Consider the following 20,738-nt stretch of genomic DNA (forward strand, 5'->3'; position numbering starts at 1 on the left):
TTTGTTCTGCAGTATATATATAGTGTCTCTAAGCGGTAATGTAAACACAAGACCAGAGGCGCAACTAGGACTTTTGCTAGGTGAGGGCAATATATTATTTTGTTAGGGTTTGAGGGGGGGTAAAGGGGGTGTTTCCCNCGCCCAGAGAGAACTGGTTTCAATATGTATGCAGAGTTTACGCAACCGCAATTAACTTTCCTTGCATTATAACCTTGAACTGTATGAATGTAAAAATTTGCATAAAAAGTAAAAACTTCAACTTTAATAGAAACCGTCCCTCAAGATCCAAAACTGAGGAACACAACAAAATTTGTTTAAGCCAGTTAGAAGACAGTTTTTAAATTCTCTTTACATCGACTAGTAGTGCCGGTTGATCCACAATTTTGTTATAGCCAATCCGTAACAATCTTCGGCGAACCCCCTTTAAGTGTTGTTTTAATTATCTAAATTTCTTTAGAAATAGAGTGAATACAAAAGGAGGACAAAAGACTTGAATATAAAATAAAATGCAATATGCATAATATGCAGCTCATAAGATATACTCAGCTGCTGCATTCAACAAAATATATACATTATTACTTACAAGCTTGAGGCATGTATTTTTGATATAAAAATATTTTGTTGTTATTAATGTAAAGATTTAATTTAATTGAAAAATGAGTTAACAGAATATCCCGGGGCTTTCCGTCGTCTTCGCCGTCGTCCGTGACTATTCGTCCGAGCCCACCAAGGGACAACAGTCGTCCCCGAAGCAAAAGATTCAAGAAATTCCTCATCTCTCTCCCCTGTATCTCTTCTCTGGTCGTCTCCTCTCCAACCCTGATCCTCTTCCTTCCAACCCTGTTCATGTTTCTGATCCTTAAATCCATGTTTTTCAATCTCAGTTTTCTGCTTGGAGAGAACTATCAGGGTGTGGAGAGATTTCAATGCCTGAGCCAGCTCAAGCTTGCGTTTTATCAAGGAGAGTTTTCTGCTCCCTATCCCACTCAACTCAATCCTTCTTTCATCATCCCTGGTTTAATAATTAAGAGTTGAAGAAAAATGTAAATGTAAAATTATTAGTTTTACTCTGTAGATGATTGTATGCATTATAGTTTTAACGACCTCATTAAAAGTTTCTATTCAAAACTTTTTAACCAGATGAAACTTTTTGAAGCAGATGCCAATTTCAAGTTGTATAAACGTTTAGTTTTAACAAGATAACTTTATTGTGCTTCAACTCTCAATTCTCTCCTGACAGAGTTCTCTAGTTTAAAAGAATCGATGTTGTTCTCCGTGTTCTCATCGAATAGCTCGTCGTAGTAGTCCTCAAACTCCTCGAGGTCGAACTCCTGCTTGCTGGTGAACCCGGAGAGTTTCTGTCCGGAACCTTGTTCTTGTTGAGAAGGTCTGGATCCCCGGGTTGGAAGGATTCTTATATCACTGCACGCTCGGAACATCTCCTGCAATAGAGATTTTGCCACAAACTCTAATTTTTAATCCCTATTTCTTTGCAACCTGACTGTATAAACCTTTGCTATTTCAAATTTAGATTATTTAATCTAACAGAATTCATAGTTTAAATTATCTAAGGTCTAGAGCATTGGGCTGCAAAGATATAAGAATTACAAAAGCAGAGTTTGCGGCAACGACTCAATTCCTTAAAAGGTTTGTTCTTTTTTTAAAAAAAAAGAACACATTCAAAGAATTAAAATATTAAAAAACCATTCCAAATATTAAATGTACATATACATATTTGCATATTTTTTTTTATTTCAGTGATGCATAACTTATTTACTCTTCAGTGTTTAGATAGACTTAGATATTCTCACCTGGTTTCCGCATCCCAGAGCTCCTGTTCCGTTCCTGCACACTCCCCAGTTATTCCCAGCTGTATAGGTCCATTGTAGGATACATTGGTCACAGGATACCCTGATATATTAGTAGGATATATTGATAATAGGATACCATGATATATTAGTAGGATATATTGATAATAGGATACCATAATATATTAGTAGGATATATTAATAATAGGATACCATGATATATTAGTAGGATATATTAATGATAGGATACAATGATATATTAGTAGGATATATTAATAATAGGATACCATGATATATTAGTAGGATATATTGATAATAGGATACTATGATATATTAGTAGGATATATTGATAATAGGATACCATGATATATTAGTATATAGGATATATTGATTACAGGATAGCCTGATATATTAGTATATAGGATATATTGATTACAGGATACCCTGATATATTAGTACATAGGATATATTGATTACAGGATACCCTGATATATTAGTATATAGGATATATTGATAAAAGGATACCCTGATATATTAATATATAGGATATATTGATTACAGGATGCCCTGATATATTAGTATATAGGATATATTGATTACAGGATGCCCTGATATATTAGTACATAGGATATATTGATTGCAGGATACCCTGATATATTAGTATATAGGATATATTGATAAAAGGATACCCTGATATATTAGTATATAGGATATATTGATTACAGGATACCCTGATATATTAGTATATAGGATATATTGATTACAGGATAGCCTGATATATTAGTATAAAGGATATATTGATAAAAGGATACCCTGATATATTAGTATATAGGATATATTGATTACAGGATACCCTGATATATTAGTATATAGGATATATTGATTACAGGATAACCTGATATATTAGTATACAGGATATATTGATTACAGGATACCCTGATATATTAGTTTATTGGATATATTGATTACAGGATACCCTGATATATTAGTATATATGATATATTGATTACAGGATACCCTGATATATTAAATGATATAAACAATGTTTTTAAGCTGGTAGGAAACCCTGTAACTGAAACTTGCTAGAACTTGTGGAAATTATAAGAAAAAAGATATTATTTAAAAGCTATTTTTGTTCAATATATTTTGCTGAATGATCGGAATTATATATTCTACTTGAATAAAATGTGAAATGTACTTTTCAAAGTACTCCAATTTTCCCGCAATTTTCCCTGGACACGTCAAACTAAAGTACATTTCACGTAAGATTGTAATCTCATATGATTTCATCACTCCTCTTATTGAAGAGCTATTGAGAAGGATTTCTGATATGTAACCGGATAAATTTGTATGTCTCATATTTGTGCTTAAAATCAAAACTAGAAGTATTAGGAGGTCACAAAGTCGTACCTTCTCCCTCTCTCTAGTTTACAGCGAGGACAACAATTTATAGAACGAAATTGAGTCTTAGCCACAAACTCAAATTTTCTAATCCCTATATCTTTGTAACCTGATGGTGTAAACCTTTGTTATTTTAAACTTAGATTATTAAAAGAAAAACCAGGTCTTGAAATGGTGCTATGCTTAAAAATCTCAAAAATTCAAGAGCTGAACTCGTCAGTTAAGTGAACATTCTAATAGTCACTTTCTGATCTGTCGAAATGGGAAACTTACAGATATTTCATTTCTCAGACCATCGACATGTTAGAAACTAATAGAAGTTAAAAAGAGTGAGGGGGGGACTTCAGGTTCAGTCCGTTAATTCAAAAGTTAACGGTCCCATCTATCTTAAAAAATAAAGTTTCCTAAACATTCAGGTTTTTAATCGTGTCTGATCTATTATTCTTGGTGTTTCAAACCATTTCAACAAAAATGTACTGTCTGACTTAAAACGTTATTTGCGTTATTTGGCGTTTAATGTTTTAATCCTTAAATTGTTAAAAACCGCGTTAAATTAGTTTATCCCAGATTAAAGGCTTCGGTTTAAGTGGGGAAGGGGGGAGGGGTAATATTTTATATTAAACTCTTCTCTCTGCCATATTTGAAGAATGTAGATTGTACATACCACATACTACATAGATATATCATGATAGTAAGACTAGACACAAGACAGTAGGGCTAGACACTAGACAGTAGAGCTAGACACTAGACAGTTTGGCTAGACACTAGACAGTAGGTCTAGACACTAGACACTAGAGCTAGAAAGTAGACGTAGGGCTAGACACTAGACAGTAGGACATGACACTAGACAGTAGAGCTAGACATTAGACAGTAGGGCTAGACACTAGACAGTAGAGCTAGACACTAAACAGTAGGGCTAGACACTAGAAAGTAGAGCTAGAGACTAGACAGTAGGGCTAGACACTAGACAGTAGGGCTAGACACTAGACAGTAGGGCTAGACACTAGACAGTAGGGCTAGACACTAAACAGTAGGGCTAGACACTCGACAGAAGAGCTAGACACTAGACAGTAGGGCTAGACACTAGACAGTAGGTCTAGACACTAGACAGTAGAGCTAGAAAGTAGACGTAGGGCTAGACACTAGACAGTAGGGCTAGACACTAGACAGTAGAGCTAGACACTAGACAGTAGGGCTAGACACTAGAAAGTAGGGCTAGACACTAGACAGTAGGGCTAGACACTAGACAGTAGAGATTTCAAAGTAATAAGAGCATAGGGATCTAAGTTAGGAATACAATATAGGGATTCAAAATAAGGATTGCAGGAAAGAAATATAAAAAAGGAGTGGAGAACAGGAATTCAAAATAAAGTTACAGAATATTGATTCAGAATAAGAATTACAAAATTGGGATTTTAAATAGGGATTCAAACTAAAGATTTGAAAATAAGGATCAAAGATAAGGATGAGAGAAAAGGGAATCAAAATTAGGGGGTCAAACAAACCATTGCAGGATGCAAAATAAGGATTACAAGATAGGGTCTGAATGTGAAAAGAGATTCAAACTAAGGATAAGGTTAACTTTATGAAACGGATCAGCAAAGGATTGAAGCGTAGGGATTCAGGGGTTGTAATTTTGGGATTTATTCAAAGATTACACAGATAAGACATGAAATGTAACAAACCCCTCTCTTATCCTATTTGTGTAATCAGTGGGAATATTTAAGTCAACTTCGTAACTAGTTAACTACTCTAGTTAGGATTTGGTTTGAAAACATGCAGGATTAAAATTTAAATATTTACAACTACTTTACAGGGAAGTTAATGTGGTTGAATTGAATTTTTTAGTTTCAAACAACTTTATCGTCTTTTTAGATGAAAATAAGCAAATGTTTTTACAATCCCAAATATCTTACTTAATTGTCCCAAGGGACAGTAAAGTAACTATACGCCCACGGGTTGGCAATGTTAGTGAAGAGACGGTACAAAATTTAAGAAATTAAAACTTTAGGAGAACTTACTTTTCCGGTAACCGGACATAAACAATCCGTAGTCCAGTAGAGTAATCATAGATGGGGTACTTTAACCTGAAACATTAGAAAAAATAATATTTTTTTTGTAAAATTGGAAACATTTAGGAGTTTGTTAAATGTAAGAAATCGCTGGTGTTTTAAGAGTGTTAAATTAAAATTCTGTGTCAGTTTGTATTATTATTTATTATTTAATAACTAAAAATAATATAAACTGGTTGCTGCTAGTACAATATGGCCGACGTGATAAACAAGGAGAAATTCAGCTGTTGTTCTAAGGCTAGTTTAAAAAGATCACCAAGAAAATAATACCCATCGACTCAAGATATTAAATTTTTTAAGATCAACTAAAAACTATAATGTCGAGAATTTGTCTAAAAAGTAAAAGGGCTATGTAACGTAGTTGAACTGAGTACGCAGTGTTGTAGACAAATTCTTTAGGATTCATTTGAGACATATAAAACTTTACGATGTATAATTACTGAGTTTGAGTGCATAGTCGAAGTTCAAAATCATGAATTTGGGCGGATACGTTTTCAGAATCGGTTTTTTTTAAATTATGAAATAACGACGACGAAACATAAAGTAAAAATTATACAGTAAACTAATTAGATGGTTAGGAACATATTTCTCCAAAGAACTTTGTCAATAAATCAAGGCTATAGAATCAATTATTTCGTTTTTATCATTATATTGAATTTCTTATTTTCTATGAATTTATTCGCAGATTTCTACAAATTCTTCAAATGTCGTCTTTTCAATAATAATTCCAGAAAATCTGCAGAAAATCTTTGTGAATAATGAGAAACTAGAATAATGAGAAAATAGAAACTAATAATTAAACAAGATTACTTATTTTCGATGATAAGATTAATTTTTATTTTCTCAACCTGTTCCTAAACAACTATAATTAGTTTACTGTAGAATTTTATTTACATTCTTTGGAGTCGTTATTTAATAATTAAAAAAAAAAAATTCTGAAAACCCAAACGTACGATTTTTAACGTCGACTTTGCGCTCAAACTCAGAATTTACAGATCTTTTAAAAGTTTAATAGGTCTCAAATGAATCCTAAAGAATTTGTCCACAACATTGCATACTCAGCTTAACTACTTTACATAGCCGGTCTGTCCCTTTAAATCAGCTGAAAAATGTATAAAATGTCCTTACCCGCCCTTCTTCCCAGAGGGAAGCTTCATCCTAGAGAAGAAATAAATTTTATTATTTTTACAAAGTTGTTTTTTTTGCTTCTTTCGTATTTTAAAAGTTTCCTTTATTATTAACTTGATCAAAATTTCTTTTAAAAAGTTTATTGGATAAAAACAAACAAACAAACAAACAAACAAACAACCAAACAAACAAAACCCAAACAAGTAAAGGATTAGATTCAATCTGAAGAGCTCGAAGTTTATTATTCTCTCCAAAAGCTGCAGTACGTATTAAATCAAGTTTTTTTTGTATTCTTGTTTATATTTTTGTTTTTACCTGTCAAAGCAAGATTGTTCTGGATCCTCCCAAATATCATTGTTAGGACACAGTTTAAACTCAAAATATCTAAACCAGTCAAGGATTAAAGGGACTTTAATCGTAACTTCAAGGATTAAAGGGATTGTTAGATTAGATTTCAATGTTCATTATTTTGAAAACAGATTATTTTCAGTTGAGGTTTCTCCTTGCCAAATTGTGTCTTGCGTATTTCTATTGCAAAAAAACATATAGGACTTTTTAGAAATAAACCATTTAAACTTTAAAAAACGACAATATCTTCCACATTATTGACCATATAAATGTTTCAATGGTACTATTGTGAATCGTGCACTGTCATCTTTGCATGAAGGGTCACTTGAAATTACGCTTACAGTCCCTTTAATAACTGCAATTTTCTTCAAAAAACTTGTGAAAGCATTCATTCCCAAAGTCCTTTGTTGTCGTATTAGTGGGAAAACTATAGCTAGTGCTAAATGTTTATCATTTCTTCAAAAAACAAAATAAGAAAAAATCTAAAAAACATTTTACATATTTTATATTTTTACCCTTGATGGTTAGCAGTTATATCGATGACGACGGGAATTATAGAACCCTGAAATAATAGAAATTAATCTGTAGTATAAGCATTGTGTATACGTACATTTACACCGTACGGTGTGGGCACTTTTTTTACAGTTGCCGTTGTGTCTGTACATTGTACACTAAAGTGTACATATTTAAGGAAATTTGACTAACATAAAGCATTGGTTTGCATATGTAAATCTCTATTATTTTTGTTGTTTTATTTTTAACTCTAAATATTCCTTTAAAAACAATATTTAAGGTTATACTTATATGTAGTGACCTGTCTATATGTTTTAGTAATAATTCCAGTAGCAAATAAACCGCCTGGAGCTTCATTTTCCCTAAATATATTATATTTATAAAATTTACTATAGATATGGATTCACATAATCATCGAAACAAAGTGAATCTATCAATTAACAGCTTCTCTCCTTGCTTGCTCGTAAACTTGTAATTCGAAATCTATCAATTAACAGCTTAAACTTGTAATTCGAAAAAAGCTTGTAAACAATCTAAACTTGAATAAAGAAGTTGTCTTCATTGCAGGCCCGTAGCCAGGATTTGACCAGGGGGGGGGGAGGGGATGAGTTGAGAGAGTACACAAAAACTCCGTCACACTTTTAATGAGTAACGCACAAATAGATTATAATTTGGTTTGGAAATCAATTGTTACTCGGGCTATATAATTTATAACTAGATTTTAGAAACTTATGAAAACAATTTCTTTTATATGGGACTAGGGGGGGGGGGGGAAATTCGTCATTGCACCCCTCTTTCAGAAGAAAGAGGGGTGCACCTGCACCCCCCTGGCTACGGGCCTGCTTCATTGTATTGATAGAAATGCCGACCACTGTATGCAGTCTTACTCTATGTTCTCTTCAAAAAAAGTGCAGTGCTCTATTTAATCGATTTATGAACTTTTTTCACTCTATGTACCCCTCTGTGGTAGACATGTACTATTAATTTGTATAAAATGTATTGTAAAAATGAGTATAGAATTGGAGGAAAAATGCAATAGATTCTAATAATAAGAAAATATATTGAATGAGTTAGTTGTATGAAAGGGAATTGAAATGACAGTCCAATATCTTTCAAAGCAAACTTAATTTATGTTATAAAACAATAGAATAAAGTTCTTTGTGTATACTCTTCCTAATAGAAATATACATTGCAGGGGGGTTCAGAAAAAGTTTTTACCCCACGGATAAATGTATTTTGAATTTCATTGAGTTAAAATCGTTCTTTGTTCTGGTACATGTCGTCAATTAGAACTGTTTCTTGTAAAAACATTAATTAAATCATCTTTCATAAAAAAAATTGAAAAAAATAAAACTCATTCAGTAATTAACGAGTTAAAATTTCATAGCTTATAGTGAAGTTAATTTTTAAATTTTTCAAAAATTGTTATTTTGGGTTCTGCCATTTTAAAAAAATTGTAATTTTTTTAAATTCTGTCATTTTAAAAAATTTTATCAAAGAAAACTTTCGCGACTAGTAACAGATGGATTTGAGCATTTTATTGAAGAAAGTGCCGCATATGTTTAGCAGTTCATCAAATACGTACTCCTACTCAAGCAAACATAGATCACTACTTCTATAAATAAATTTAGCTTGTCTGTTTGTTTGTATTCAATAAACGTCAAAACGGCTGAACCGATTGGGCCCAAATTTTTTTTGGGACATCACGTGACCACAGAGAAGGTTTATGAATGATAAAAATTTAAAAAAAAATGTATTTTAAAGGTTTTTGATTTTGTAAAAAAAAATTAAATTCTTAAAAATCCGCGAATTTTTTTTTAAATCCGCAAAATTTTTTTCTTCTTTGTTTTAAAACAAAAAGAACATGTTCACAATTTAAATAGAAGATGGGCGCGAAGCGCCCTAAAAGCCTAGAAAGAAGGGCGCGAAGCGCCTTGAATTTCTAGTTATGTATGTAAATGATGGAAGCTTGGAAAACTTTGTTTACTTAAATTGCTTTGGTCAAATTAATAATTAATAATTAAACTTAGAGAACCAACTAATTTAAACTCGTACTTTCCCCCCTTTCAAGGCTTTAATCGATTTATATTTTTATTAAAATAATTCAAAAAATACTCCCCCCCCCAGAATTTGAGATATATAATATATCATAAAGTAAAATTATACTCTGTATAGCTAGGTTTTAGCAAAATAATTCTCGAAATAAAGATATCGACCAAGACTATTTTGGAAACGATTTAATTGAACGATTTTAACATTCGTTACGAAAAAAATATTTTGGTTAAAATAAAAGGAATTGAATCTTTGATCAATTGATTGTTAGCGCCTATATTGACATCGATAGCTAGTGAAATCGCGCCCTGTGCAGTGGCGTTGATAAGTCACGGGATTGTAGCCGTGTGGACATTGATCAATTGTCTGTATTGACACCGATAGCTAGGCTTGTGTCCTTGTGTGACATTGAATCACTGAAACCCTGTGTTGATATATAACCAGGTTGGATCGTCACCATCATTTGGGATCAATATATGTCAATATATATATATATATAGCTTGTTAATAGCTATCCTTGTGTCCCTTTGTGACATTTAGAGCCTGGGATTCTGTCCTGGTAGAACACTGTATTAGTAGACGGATTTTGATAGCTACGCTTGTGTCCCTTTGTGGCATTTAGAGCCTGGGACTCAGTCCTAGTTAAGTTTGATAGCGGATAGATTGTACCTGGATAGATACGTTTCGAGAACTTGTTATGGAGTAGGTGTTTACTACAAGACGACGTGCATTAATGTTTTATTTGGTAAATACTTGAAAACCTTAAAGTGTAAGTTAATAGTTCGATGAGTCAAATAATTAAGTTTATCAGATAACCCCCCAGCACACAGCGTATTATTATTACATGCTTCTGGAGTCAGTATATTCGGATTATATTCTAAACATGAATTCTTTTCTCAATGTTTCCTTATTTTCTGAGTTATGAATAGTAAAATAATTTATCATGCGAATCTGCTCTGAATATTCAAGTTTTCCATCCGAATAAACAGAATAAATAAACATCCATCCGACCATCTTTATTCTTTTTTATTCTGTCTCAACCCCTTTCTCTCTACCACAAGTTATAGAATTAGAGCTGAGGTTAGGATTCAGCCTAGATACTAAAGAGGCCGCCTAGATACTAAAGAATTTGAGCCGCCTCTCAAATTTGACATGGTTGGTTCAACTTGAAATTGTATTCAGTGTTTCGAGATTTGAGCTGGCGCTCAGTTGGAACCGGTTTTTGGCGGTTCAGCGATGCGGTTTAAATAGTTTAAATTCTCTGTATATACAAACCCAACACGAACTAAGCAGAATTTGCGTCGACGGTTTATTGGATAGGATTAATAGAAGGAGTTGAATCAGAATTGGCTCAGCTTACCCATGAGCTGGAAACTTGTTGCAACTCCTGAATCCCTCCCATATCTCTACCTTCCCTCTCATTTATCTCTTCTTCCCATAATCCTTAAAACCCTGTGAAGTTTAATGAATATGCTTCAAAATACATTTTACTGCTTTTTTATGAGATTATAGCGAAACTGCTGCTATAATTTGATAGAGGGAGAGAAGAAATATTTTCTTAAATTTAAAATATTTTCATTTGGCTAAATATTTACATCCCGCCGGGCTCTCCGGCGTTCATTATCAAATTTGAAATTAAAGTGTAAGAAAGTATTGACTATTTTCTAAAGCATTAAATTTGATGGCGGTTCGAATTCTTAGGGCCGGGACTGTTGTAACTTCTCTTTTTAAGGTTTCTACTCACAAAATTCTTGGTTTGGGTGTACGTAATACGTATACACCTTGGAGCATATTTTCGAGGCTATTTTAAGGATTAAAACATTAAAACCCTGTATATTCATCAGCTCGCGTTATATTAAAGATTCCACCGCGGCATTATCTCGTTCTAAACCCATTCAAAACTACAAATAATTTTAAATTGTAAAAATTGCATCGTTAAAAGTTTTGCAAAGTTTTGGTAAACGATGTATTGAGTATAGATAGAAAGGTGTTGAGGTACATAATAATGATGTAAACGAGAAAACTTCATATCTTTATAAGAATTCTTAATCCAAACCACTTTTACACTTTAGTCGAGTTATCACATCTTTTTCATCACTCCTCCAATTTTTTTATTTATCAAGCTACAAAAAGGGGGGACGTAGTACGAGAATTCCCCCCCCCCCCTCCACCCTGTTAAAAACTTTAAACCTTTATTTTAAATATATTTTATGTTTGGTCAGCANCATTTTTTATGCGGGGATAAGAGGGTCCAAAAGTCGGAAACCAAAATGTCTTTTTCGAAAAATTACTAAATTTAATTGCAACTAAATTATATTAAAGTTAAACAATAGATTTGAAAATTTCAACATATTTTTCCAAATTTATAATTCTTAAAATTGGTCTAAACTTATAAAAGTAATGCACAGAATATCAAGCCTTTTTAAAAATATAAAGATATTCAAATAATAAATTTTAAAAGTAAGAAGAAGGTTGATTTAAAGTGCTCAGACAGGCAAATTGTTAGTTTTATGGAAAAAATATTCTTTTGCAACAAACTGTAATTCTTTTATCTAATTTTTCCTTGAACCTGTAAAACTAATTCAATTTTTCATGTTATGAAGTTTAATACCTCTAGCCACTGCCTAGACAGGTCATTTTGTTTCGGACCTTTCACAACGGTAACCTTGCAACTTCTATGGAGATCAATAAGAAAGAAAGAAAGATCTTGAAAAGTGTTAAATTGGAAAAATTTCATTATTTGTCTTTGCAGCTTACTGATCCGCAATTAACTTAGTTAGAAACCAGCCTTAATCGGAATTAATCAAATTTTAGTAAGGAAAATAGGAACATCTCTTTCATCCTTGATCTGCAATGGTACCATTGTGAATCGGACATGCCACTTGTTTTTAAGAGAAATTTAATTCCGGTTCATTTAAAGTACCGGGCCCACTTTATATCAGCTAGCGAAAGCTGTACAGTACAAATACTATAATATCAGGCAAAGCGGGACAGTCCTACGATTAGATCCCTTCGAGTGAAATTTGTGCGAGAGGATCACATGAAATGTCGCCAGCAGTCCCTTTAAGACGACTGTACGTAAAACCAACTTGAACTATAGAATGATTTATGAATACCGACCTAAATCAAAACCTGTAAACTCTCTGTAGTATTAAAATTACATGAATCCGAGCGTGATGAAAGTAATTTCGCTCCCGAAAACTCACCTCCGGAAACAAGAATGCAGGTTTGAAATTTTAAATAAAGCTAGAACCTTTCCTCATTTTAAATATTTCATTATTCCAAAAAATTTTAATCCAAATATGTCACGCTAAAATAACATTTTTAAATTGTTTAAAACAGGCTGAATTCAACATTGTTTGATATTCTGCATATTTTTGCATAAAAATCGTGAACGCTAATATTTGTTTAACGTGTAAAGAATTTCCTGAGCAAGTTGTGACGGCCCAATGCAAAACAATGCCTGAAAACTGCCGCTTTCATGCCTCGGCCTGATCCGTCCAATAACTTTTTATCCATTCCCTGTCAATCCTGGGATATTTTCCAAACATTCAAATCTATAATTGACCTTAAACTATACCCTCCCTCTAACTACAGGGGAATATATATATCACGCAACCTCTTATTTTTAAATAGTTTTTATTTCTTTAGTTATTTTAGTTATTTGGGGGGGGGGGGGGCAAAATTTGAACTGTAAATTCAAAACATTTGGCTTCTTGGATATCAGGCATAGTATAAGATACTTTAAAGGTACACATTCAGTCCAAATACCTTGCAAGTACTTTTTTATATCTCAATCAAGCAAAACTAGCAGAAAAAACATGTTTCTACATTTTATTATATTGTTATGCTAGTATTTAAACTAGAGATAGTAAAACACATTTTTGAAAATGAAAAACTCAATTTAAACTTAAATTCTATGAGATTAAAAAAAGGACAAGGTCCAGAAAATAATTTTAAATATTTATGATTAAGCTCTACGTTCATTTACATGTGTGATAGCTCTGAAATCTGGGGGGGGGAGTGCACAGTTCCCTGCCCCCCCCCTGCATACGCCCTTGAATTATTCACTGTGATCCAAAATGTGCATCGTGCATGCTCTCAGTATTTTGCCAATTACTTCGTTTAAAGTGAAGCTAGAAAGAAGATTGATGTTGATTTAAAATCTACTTTTCTAGGGCTAATAATTGGTGCAATGGAGTTATAAAGTAAACTAAAGGCTAAGGCGTTTAGTCGACCCTGTCTTTACAATTTTCATAGCTGGGTTTCTGTGAATTATTTACCTTCACATTTCAAAACTACAGCAAATCAAAATAGTAAGGAATCTTGTTTTTTCTAAACCATGAAATTTCAGTTGAAAATATCAGTTTTAAAAATTATATCTAATTCACACCTAATGACAACGCTTTAAATCTTTCCATAGAAAGAAAAGATAATATATTTTAAATGAAGTTGTCTCTATGTCGAATCAGTGACGACATTGAGCTCTGTGATGTTGATAATATATTACAGTGTTGGAGGAAGAATAGTTTAATGTCGTCATTAAACTAAATATTTTTCTTTTGTATTCATTGCTGGAAGATTAAGTGGAGAAAGTATCCGGCTTAGTTATTGCATTTAAAAAGTTTGCCAGGATATTAAAAGTATATTTATATATATATATATATATATATATATATATATATATATATATATATATATGATAGACGAGAATTCCAGGGCGCTTCGCGTAGAAGAACATTTCAACAAGTAGGGATAATTTTTTAATCTTTAAATTGATATTTTTAGTTTTCACGATGTGAATCAAACCCGGAGTAAAAACTGAATACAATCTTCAATCTACAATACAGAATTCCTGGACGAAGGAATTCTATTTTCTCTGCAGATATTTTAAGACATTCTTCAGTTATATAATCTTAACTTTATACCACAGTGAGTCCCAAGAAGCACGAAATCAAATTATGACAAAGAGACTGTTTACAGATTACACAGATATGACCAGAGATTGCTGTAGTTTGCTAAACTCAGGGCAAGTAATCTCATTCCTAGTTTCGTGCGCGGCAAACCGCGCAGTGCAGGAGACTCTTGGTCAAAAGTGCGCTTTAGCATTAATAAAAGACGACATTTCTTTTAATTCTTGTTTGTGTAATCTGATAAATCTGATGAATCCGATATATATGCCGAAAGACTCTCCTGAGCTGCATCAAATTTTAACAATTTTTTCCAGAATGACTTTGTGAGATCAAATAATATTTAATCTTAAATATTGTATAAAATAACAAATATTATTAAGTAACCTTGTCTAATTTTAAAGAATCCAATTTAATCCTACCATAAAAACAGTTACTACTCTCATATATTATCCTGCTATACTGATCCTTTTCCATTCTACCTGTACCTACCTGATCCTGTATATAACCCTGCCAGATAAAATCTAATCCTACCGGATTCTATCCTACCTCTACACATCCTATCTAATCCTACCTAATCCTATATATAACCCTACCAGATAATATCTAATCCTACCTAATCCTATATATAACCCTACCAGATAATATCTAATCCTACCGGATTGTATCTTACCTCTCCTATCTAATCCTACCTGATCTTATATAACTCTATAATCCTACCTGATCTTATATAACTCTATAATCCTACCTGATCCCATATAACTCTATAATCCTACCTGATCTTATAAAACTATATAATCCTACCTAATCCTATAGAACTCTATAATCCTACCTGATCTTATAAAATTCTATAATCCTACCTGATCCTATAGAACTCTATAATCCTACCTGATCTTATAAAACTCTATAATCCTACCTGATCCTATAGAACTCTATAATCCTACCTAATCTTATATAACTCTATAATCCTACCTGATCCTATAGAACTCAATAATCCTACCTGATCCTATAGAACTCTATAATCCTACCTGATCTTATAAAACTCTATAATCCTACCTGATCCTATAGAACTCAATAATCCTACCTGATCCTATAAACCTCTATAATCCTACCTGATCTTATAAAACTCTATAATCCTACCTGATCCTATAGACATCTATAATCCTACCTGATCCTATAAAACTCTACCTTATCCTTTCTAATCCTACCTGATCTTAATTATCTGAAGTGTTCCTATCTGGTCCTAGTCCTAAATCCTAATCATGTTTCATCCTACCTGAGCTGAAAACTTTAGAATGGGATATCCTTAATCCCGATCGGTTAATTAATCTGGAGATTAATAACAAGAGGAGAACAAGCATTATATAATCTGGAGATTAAGAAAAAGAGGAGATAAAGCATTAATCTCGATATCCACCATTCTAAAGTTTTCAGCTCTGATTATATATTCAATCCAACCTGACTCTATATCCAAACCAACCTGATCCTGTATCCAATCCAACCTTATCCTATTTCTAATCCAACGTGATTTATATCCAATCCAACCTGACCCTAAATCCAATCCTGATCCTATATCCAATCCAAACTGGCCCTAAATCCAATCCTAATCCTTTATCCAATCCAACCTGATCCTGTATTCAATCTAACCTGATCCTATATCTAATCCAACCTAATTTATATCCAATCTAACCTGACCCTAAATCCAACCTGATCCTATATCCAATCCAACCTGATCCTATATCTAATCCAACCTGACCCTATATTCAATCCAACCTGATCCTATATCCAATCCAACCTGATTCTATATCCAATCCAAGCTGATCATATATTTTATCCAACCTGAACCTATATACAATCTAACTTGATCCTATATCCAATTCAACCTGATCCTATCCTATGCTTGATCTCCTCCTTTTCTTAATCTCCAGATTAAATAAGGCTTGTTCTCCTCTTTTTATTAATTAACCGATCAGGATTAAGTTCTCAGCTCTGATCCTATATCCAATCCAGCCTGATCCTATATCCAATCCAATCCAACCTGATCTTAAATCCAACCCAACCCAACCTGACTCTATATATATAATCCAATCGGATCCTATATTTAATCCAACCTGATCCTATCTAAGGTATATCCTACGTAATCCTACCTGGGAAATTGATCCCACGGATCTCCACAAATTCCACATTTCCCTTGATTATGATCGTACTGAACTCCAAATCCACCACAATACAGGGCATTGTCGTCTTCATTCTAAAAAACTAATGTTAGAATTCATGTAGGGCTTTGTAATAATTTTTTTTTATGAGAAAGGAATTCAGTCGTTGATGCCACAAACTCTAATTTTCCACTCCGTATATCTTTGCAACCAAATGTTGTAGGCCTTGGATATTTTAAACTATGAATTCTGTTTGAAAAAATATCTAAGGTTTACATCCATCCATTTACAAATATATCGGTATAAGAAACTTTGAGTTTGTGGCAATAACTCAATTCCTTTCGAACATAAGATATAGAAGATTTTTGACGTCACTCTTTAGTCCTCAAGGTTCATCTTGACCCTTTAGATACCTACCTGAAGGGTCAACTGGGATATTTTGTTCTGGTTTTGTAAAATTAAAATGTAATTAAATGTAATAAAATGTAATTAAATGTAATTAAATGTAATTAAATGTAATTAAATGTAATTAAATGAAATTAAAGGTAATGAAATGTAATTAAATGAAATTAAATGTAATTAAATGTCGAAAAAAAAACTTTAAAGAATGAAATGTTAGAGTTAGAGTATAGGGTCAGGAGGGGATTAGCCTCTCTAAATACCAAACAAATCAAAATTGGGAAATATCGACAAACAAACAAACACGAAAAACAAACAATGGAATAAATGAATTTCTGTCAGAGCAAGGAGATAAAGATACAAGTTGGAATAGAAACTAATTTAGTATAAATTTCTACCTATTTTTGGTAAACTATAAGATTCATCACATAAGTATTAAATATCCACCAATTATTCTGAAGAATATTATCCTTTAAAAGCCCTCCGTGCTTCAAATGTATACTATACTTACATAAGTTAATGCAATTTAGATGTATAGGGTTGCAAAACCAAGGATTGTATATATAAAGGATATATGTTTCAACCAAGGATTGTATATACCAAGTATGTATGTTAAAACACAGAATAGACAGTGCATGTCCATGTAGTATGCTGTCCATAAAAAGCTCTGGAATAGTTGCCGACTTTTAGACACAAGCTATGATTTTAATTAGTCAAATGAACATGAGAGACATTAACTGTGCAGTTGCAAACAGACCACTTAGTTAATGATTTGAAAAGTTATTTGTAAACCTATTTGCTTTGTATAAAACATATTTACAGATATTATTATTCACATCCTGATGCCAATTCCGCCGGGTAGAAAAAGATAGCAAAAATGTAGTAAAAACACAAGAACACTAATAATAAAGAGTAATATTTCATTTACTTCGTGAAACACAGGTTTGTTTTTTGATGTTCATGTAATATATAAATTTCTAATACAAAAATTTATAATAATAAAATAGAACAGCAGTAGGAGTTCAACTGTATACAAACATTTTTAATGCGAAGGGGTCAAGAAGTCAGAAACTATAAAAAATATCCGACCCTAGCCAATAATAATTGTCTTTACTGCTTTGATTTGATTTTGGTGAAATGAACTTTTAACCTTCTATCCTTGGTTTATACTATCCTTGTTGCAACCTACAGCTAGGACTAAACCTAACATTATTAGAGTTGGGAATTTCAATATGAGGGCCAATATTCTTGCTTGATTGGCATGCATTCTCATTAGTATTAAAGGGACCAAGGTTGAATTTAAAGAATTTGAGTCGCGGTTTAAATTTAAGCCGCGGCTTAATTATATTTGGTTTCACTTAAAATGTATCAAATGTTTCTAGATTTAAGCCGGTGCTCAATTTAAACCGGGTTTTGGCGGATTTAAGCCGCGACTTAAATTCTTTAAATTCGGCCTCTGTAGAAATAATTTCATGTCAGTTTTCTAATTCACAACAGCACCCACAAAAGTGTTGTCTGACCAAGAACTAAAAACTTTCACGCTTCTCCATTATTGTTGGAATAAAGGCTTAAAGGGTACCGTTGGGAATCAGGAGTGGTTCTTTTTAAATACAACTTTGAAATTGCAATAGCAGTCACTTTAAAAAAGAGGATAAAACATAATAGGTTTCCCCTGAATATATTTCTAATCTAAAAGTACGGATAAGTTTCATGCTAAAGGGTTAAAGCTGGTTGTGATAATTCTCTAAAAATTGCAAAAAATAACATAACACTTAATATAATCATCAATACTATCACTGTAGTTTAAAATGTTTGATCTAATAAGAATAGAACTAAGGATGAGAAATAGGATTGCTTACTTCTTGTTGTGGCGTATTAAGACAGAACATAAGATGATTATTTGTAAACAATGTTAGTAAGAAACAGAGATAGAGAGATTAAAAAAAAACCCAAAAAATTGACAGGTCAAAACAGGGGCAAACTGATAAAAATATTAGAAAACTCCGAAATTTTAAGGTTTCAATCTGATAATGCGACGCCGTCTGTATCTTTGTATGCATACATTGTAGCAGACTAGCAGTGCAGTGTAGCACTTCATTTTCTTTATTGGTGAACATTAAAGTTGTCTAGAATGCTTGGAACTGAGTTTTTGTGTAGTATTTGAATATTGCGGAAATTAATCCGCTTTTTTCAAGATTTGCAACTTAGATAGAATTTTGAATTTAAAAGGCAAGAAGCTGACTAGATTTAAGTAACATTATATAGTTATATAAACATTTATCACATTTACTGATCAAATGCAAAAGAAATCCCACACAAAAAATCAGCGAAAATATCTATGCAATTATGTTCCAGAATTTTTAAAAATCTATTAACAACAACAACAACAACAACAAAAACCGCCTAAAAATGTGAATGAAATTTTGCACTAAATCGAAAGAAATTGAATTTGAAAAATACACATATATAGCATGAGACTTATTTCTAGGCAGCTAGAGCAAGCATTGTACAGTAAACAATAAACATGATAGACTTTATATGGAAAATCGGCAAAGTACACCAAATCATCTATTTCCTTCCAGTGGAGATCAATACCTGTTCTATCGTTATTAAAGGGACTGTAAGCGTATTCAAGTGTCCTTCCATGCAAATATGACAATGCCTGATTCACAACTGTACCTTGACACATTTAACTATTCATCGAGTAGGGAGATCTTTCTGTTTATACATATTGAAACCCACTTGAATTTCTCTAAAACGCGACTGTAAATTTTTAATTTCTGTCGCTTTTTGATAGTAACATTTGATATTTCATAAATGTAACAACTTCCAAACAAAGTGTTTATTCTTTAAAAGCATTTCAGTAGATTAATAGACATATCCGACATCCTTCAGCATTTTAAGGTTTAAAGAGAACCGTTGTGACTCGGGGATACTCCTCTTCAAATTAGAAACTACGCTCACAGTCCCTTTAAACATTATATCATGTTTTTTAAATTGCACTGTACCTTTGGTGTAGGAAAGCCAACTCTCCAGGCAGAAGCTCTAGAGGGAGGTTCAAGCATTCTCCCGTGCTCAACACTTAACCCTGATAATACAACCAGGATGAATATGTGGAGAATAATCATGGATCCAGCTTCTCCGACCCTTCCCTCTGTATTTTTATCAACACAAATCTGAACTCCCTGAGTCAAGGTTTATTCAAAAATGCCTCTTCTCACAGTAATTTTCTTTTTTAACATTATCACGTTGATAAAAGATCCGACCTTGATCTAGGTTGTGTTACTCTGGACACAAACCTTTATATAACTAGGAATACAAACATGTGGTTTAGTTTGATGGTATACACAGGTTCCATGTTTATTGAATGGTATACACAGGTTCCATGTTTATTGAATGACCTCTCACACTGAATCTGTCTAGTTAGTCGGATTAACACTAAATCACTAAGCGTTACGAACTTACGCTACGCACGCAACATCTTGAAGATTAGAGAAACGCGCGTCAGGTGGAAAACTGTGTGCACACACAACACAATGTATATTGTAGGTAAACCATAGTTTCGTAGCTTCCGGAATCCAAGAAACTAGGCTTTCAGGGCGCTTCGTGTCCTTTTTATTTCAATTATTTTTGTATGTACATTGTAAAAACAAAAAGTTTGCGGACTTTATAAAAAATTGTGGATTTTAAATATATTTAAAAAAATTGAATTTTTAAAATTTTGATCATCCATAAACATTTCTGGGGGTGTGAGGTCCCACACAAAATTTGGGCCCAAACGGTTCAGCCGTTTGGACGTTTATTGGATACAGACAAACAAGCAAAGGGGCTGAGGGGCTGAGATTACATAGTAAATTGGATAAGAGATTGATTTGTAGCTGATTTAAAAATTGTGCAGGACAAATTTTTTGCAGATTACTAAATCTTTAGCCGCCCCGGCCCAATTTGAGT

At 32.7% G+C, this 20,738-nt stretch overlaps 1 protein-coding gene across 1 annotated transcript; it reads right to left on the reverse strand.

Moving 5' to 3' along the window:
* Positions 1–608: 608 nt before the first annotated feature.
* LOC111696228 (uncharacterized) lies at positions 609–20,249 on the reverse strand. The gene is made up of 10 exons (XM_023465774.1): positions 19,796–20,249; positions 16,380–16,483; positions 7,572–7,632; positions 7,273–7,319; positions 6,725–6,793; positions 6,410–6,439; positions 5,231–5,296; positions 1,812–1,911; positions 1,234–1,442; positions 609–1,012 (listed from the first exon to the last, which is right to left on the reverse strand). The coding sequence occupies exons 1-10, from the start codon at positions 19,913–19,915 to the stop codon at positions 646–648; spliced, it is 1,173 nt and encodes a 390-aa protein (XP_023321542.1). The 5' UTR covers positions 19,916–20,249; the 3' UTR covers positions 609–645.
* Between the last annotated feature and the right edge of the window lie 489 nt (positions 20,250–20,738).

Source organism: Eurytemora carolleeae, unplaced genomic scaffold (assembly GCF_000591075.1).
Source record: "Eurytemora carolleeae unplaced genomic scaffold, Eaff_2.0 scaffold12, whole genome shotgun sequence".
Lineage (NCBI taxonomy): Eukaryota > Metazoa > Arthropoda > Copepoda > Calanoida > Temoridae > Eurytemora > Eurytemora carolleeae.